General features: G+C 35.2%; 1 protein-coding gene across 1 annotated transcript; it reads left to right on the top strand.

Moving 5' to 3' along the window:
- The first annotated feature begins 251 nt into the window (after positions 1–251).
- LOC115958381 (protein DETOXIFICATION 18-like) lies at positions 252–4,073 on the top strand. The gene is made up of 7 exons (XM_031076796.1): positions 252–597; positions 1,770–2,314; positions 2,740–2,826; positions 2,923–2,979; positions 3,084–3,322; positions 3,399–3,517; positions 3,686–4,073. The coding sequence occupies exons 1-7, from the start codon at positions 319–321 to the stop codon at positions 3,815–3,817; spliced, it is 1,458 nt and encodes a 485-aa protein (XP_030932656.1). The 5' UTR covers positions 252–318; the 3' UTR covers positions 3,818–4,073.
- The last annotated feature ends 209 nt before the right edge of the window (positions 4,074–4,282 follow it).

The raw sequence follows: 4,282 nt of genomic DNA, 5'->3' as shown, positions 1-4,282 counted from the left end.
GTAATTATATAATATATATAATTTCCTTGTTTCTATAGAAGGAATACTTTTTGAATAGCATAATGTTGGCCTGTTTGACTGCGAATGGGTTTAGGAAGAGAGGGAGGCGTCATACGATGGCTGATGTGGCTCCGTAGCAACATTAAATATTATCCTCTAACTTTTAGTATTATACAGATATAGATAGATACGGAGAAGGACAACACGCCAAAATATCCTGCATAGCTGTCAAATTGATGTCTATCAGTCTTATAGTTCCACTTGATTATACTATTATATTCTGACAAGTGATAGAAGAAGAAGAATAGCTCAAAGAAAATGGATACGTTAGCGAACACAAATTTAGAAAGTAAAACACCTTTGATAGAGGTTGGTCATGGTGAAGAAGAAACTAAGAAAAGGTGGTGGCAGAAAGTGTTGGACGTGGAAGAGGCCAAGAAACAAGTCTTGTTTTCCCTACCAATGATTCTTACAAACGTTTTCTATTACTTGATCACCTTGGTATCAGTCATGTTTGCCGGCCACCTTGGTGAGCTTGAGCTTGCTGGAGCCACTCTTGCAAACTCTTGGGCAACTGTCACCGGCTTTGCTTTCATGGTAACTCTTATCTGTTACTGTAGTTATATGATGAACATCTAAACCTTCTTTTTCTCCTATGTTAACCTTTAGTCTTCAAAGAACATATGATTAAAAAAAGGTAGCAAGTAAATATTAGTATGTATATGGCTCAGTTGTTAAACTTTCTTTTAGTACTTTGGTTTACGAGTGAAAAATTGAAATGAATCCTATTGTTGCTCAGTTGATCACAGATCATAGGTAGATATGGATAAGCACGGCCACAATTTTTTTTTTTGCTAAACTGTTTTTTTATATGAATGAAAATCAAGTTAGTCTGTGGATAAGCACTGCAACATAATCATTGCTGGGAGGGAAAAACGGTTATGCTATCTAGTAAGGAGTACAAAGGATATCAAGGTACAAGTAATCTAAAATACGATTTGGTATTTTATACGATCATTGATATTGTTATTGTTCTTCAGAAAGAAAGAAAAAAAAAAGGATTGGGAAAACAGAACTTTAACAGAGGGTTTCCTATTTTTAAATTGCAATTTTGTTTCTGACAAAAAAAAAATTTATTCATCTTTGTGTAATTCCCTCCACATGTGACAAAAATCCGACAAAGATGATGATGGTGATAGTAAAGGCTCGAATCAAGATTCCATGTAATTAGTCCAAAAGCAAAGTACAAAGATGATTATATCAGCATATAGAAAAGTCCACGAGTTTGGTCTGTTTCAAGCGGCCAAGTTTTCTAGTCATGTGATAGCACTCCTTGAATACGCATCTACTTTGGTGTAACTGTCCTGTAGCACAGGAATGCTTGAATAAATAAATGAATACGTAAAGAACTCCAAGTCATGATAGGCCAATAGTCTTGTAACATGTCACCGGGTCTGTTTAATAGAGAGAAGTTGGGTTTAAATCCTCCCACCCCCACCTACTGTAAGAAGAAAAAAAGAAGTAATTAGAGTTTTAATTTACTATTTCAGGGTTTAATTGTATGTCATTAAAAGCAATTGTGAAGGGGCAGCCCTACTTTCACAGTAAATTTGTTACTATACCTGATATATAGCTTATAGATTGTGACTCAATTGCGTCCAAGATGAGTTATACTCTGATTAGATTGCATAGTCAATTCAATGTCTTTGTAAGCTATGTATTCTTATTTAACCTTACTATGATGCTTCATTCTTGAATCTTATCTTTAGGTTGGTTTAAGTGGAGCACTTGAGACACTATGTGGGCAAGGGTTTGGTGCAAAATTATATAGAATGTTGGGGATCTATCTACAAGCCTCTTGTATCATATCCTTCCTATTCTCTATCATTATATCCATCATCTGGTTCTATACAGAGCCAATACTGATCTTACTTCATCAAGATACTAGCATCGCAAAGACCGCCTCTCCTTATATGAGATTTCTCATTCCTGGACTATTTGCATATGGCTTTCTGCAGAACATCTTGAGATTTCTTCAGACACAATCTGTGGTTATGCCCATTGTTGTATTCTCATTGATACCATTGATTATTCATATAGGCATTGCATATGCTTTAGTGCATTGGACAGGTCTTGGTTTCACAGGAGCTTCTTTAGCAACTTCAATTTCATTTTGGCTGTCAGTCATTATATTGGCCATGTATGTAGTCTGCACAAAAAAATTTAACCACACATGGGAAGGATTTTCATTGGATTCATTCCATTACATTTTTACCAATTTAAAACTAGCCCTGCCCTCTGCAGCAATGGTATGGTAAGTGAAACTTCATTTATTTCATCTCATTACCATGCTCTTCAGCTCTTGCTAATTGTATAGAATTAACTTTAACATAGACTTACAAAAATATGTGAACAACATTTAGAATATAATCAAAACCCTTTGTAAAGATAGAAACACAATCACTCAGATATGTTCAACTAAGTGTTGCAGAATTTTATAAAATCTTCTATCTATTATTGGTGTACCATGACCAGAAAAAAAAATTGAACCTGGTCTGAAATGAATTAATGAAACCCAGTCCTAATTAAAGATGGCAATTTGTCGAAAAAATTCTCAATACAAAAGGTTTCAGCTAGTGAGTCATTATAACATGCTGATCTATTAGGAGACATAGGAGTATGGTATGAAACATGACCTCAAAAATTTTACTAGTCTTACATGGTCAAAATTTTTGCCAGTTTGGAGTACTGGGCTTTCGAGATTCTGGTTTTCTTAGCAGGACTAATGCAAAACTCAGAAATAACTACATCTCTGATTGCAATGTGGTAAGTTTTACATCTTTTCCCCTAGTCTTTATAAATTTTAAAATCTAATCTTCACGATTTACTCCAAATTTTTCCTTTTTTGGATTATATATTCAGTGTGAACACAGAAACTGTTGCCTACATGATCACATATGGTCTCAGTGCTGCTGCAAGGTTAGTTAGTTGAACAACTTCAAGTGGTTTGTATTTATACCTTCTAGTTCTTCCCTTCTGTATTTAGTCATAGATATTGAGAAAAATAGAACTAATGTTTACAGTACGAGGGTGTCAAATGAGTTGGGAGCAGGCAATCCAAACCAAGCTAAGAGTGCCATGGCAGTTTCTATCAAGCTCTCTGTCCTTCTAGCACTCACAGTTGTTTTGGCTCTTGGCTTTGGTCATAACATCTGGGCTGGATTCTTCAGTAACAGCAATGAAATCATACAAGAATTTTCTTCAATGACACCTCTACTTGCAATTTCAATAATTTCTGATTCTGTTCAAGGTGTCTTATCAGGTAATAATCCTCAACTTTTCTTTTATATGTGCAGATTATTCCACAGTTATTGGTGCTAATGATTTAGATACTGCAGGGGTGGCCAGAGGAAGTGGTTGGCAGCACTTGGTTGTGTATGTTAACTTGGCAACTTTCTACTGCATTGGAGTACCAATTTCAGGACTCCTTGGTTTTACTTTGAAACTACAGGCTAAGGTGAAATATATTTATAGTAGTCTGTTCACAAACATGCCTAAAAATCAGTATACTTGTCTGCATAGACATAAGATTTCCATATTTCCTTTATAGCAATTTGAGAAGCCCTCGTGCTTAGAAAGAAGTTTAGTTATCTAAAATTTTCCTGCAATGAATTATTCTGTACAGGGTTTGTGGATTGGCTTAATCTGCGGTCTATCCTGCCAAGCTGTCACCCTCTTGTTGGTTACACTGCGAAGAACATGGGCTAAACTGGATCTCTCCAATAACAACACAAATGGATATCCAGTTTTAGTTTAGAAAAAGGTCGTCAAGCATTGTCAGTGATTAGCAACACAGGCTACTTGGGTCTGTGACATATCTTGGGAGACATATATGCAGTTTATGCATGAGATTTTGCAGCTTCCTTCAAACATTGCAACTACGGATTTTTCCATACACTGGCTCAAAAGAACAAGGTTAAAAGAAGGGTCAATGTCCTTCAACATATTAATCTGAAACTAGTGTTGTAAAATACAAGCATTTATTTTCTCTTAGTTTGAGATGTGTTAAAGGACCTCTCAATAACCCCTAGATGGATTGGGATCAAGCAGCATTAAAAAGGCATCCCAGAACTCATACTAATTATTTAGATTAAAAGTGTAACAAGTACAACCTTATTTTCTTCTTAAAAAAGGAAAAGAAATGTACCACCTTATTTAAATTTTGTTATTCAAAGCTTAAAATTGGTACCGTTATAATCAGTTCTAAAATGAAATAACTTAA

This window comes from Quercus lobata, chromosome 8, assembly GCF_001633185.2.
Source record: "Quercus lobata isolate SW786 chromosome 8, ValleyOak3.0 Primary Assembly, whole genome shotgun sequence".
Classification (NCBI taxonomy): Eukaryota; Viridiplantae; Streptophyta; class Magnoliopsida; order Fagales; family Fagaceae; genus Quercus; species Quercus lobata.
This window is presented reverse-complemented; position numbering and strand designations above follow the sequence as displayed.

Excerpts from the sequence above, each read along its gene's own strand:
- LOC115958381 (XM_031076796.1), top strand. The coding sequence starts at position 319 with ATGGATACGTTAGCGAACACAAATTTAGAAAGTAAAACACCTTTGATA. Across the intron at positions 2,980-3,083 it reads GGTCTCAGTGCTGCTGCAAG|TACGAGGGTGTCAAATGAGT; the intron begins GTTAGTTAGTTG and ends TAATGTTTACAG. Across the intron at positions 3,518-3,685 it reads CTTTGAAACTACAGGCTAAG|GGTTTGTGGATTGGCTTAAT; the intron begins GTGAAATATATT and ends TATTCTGTACAG.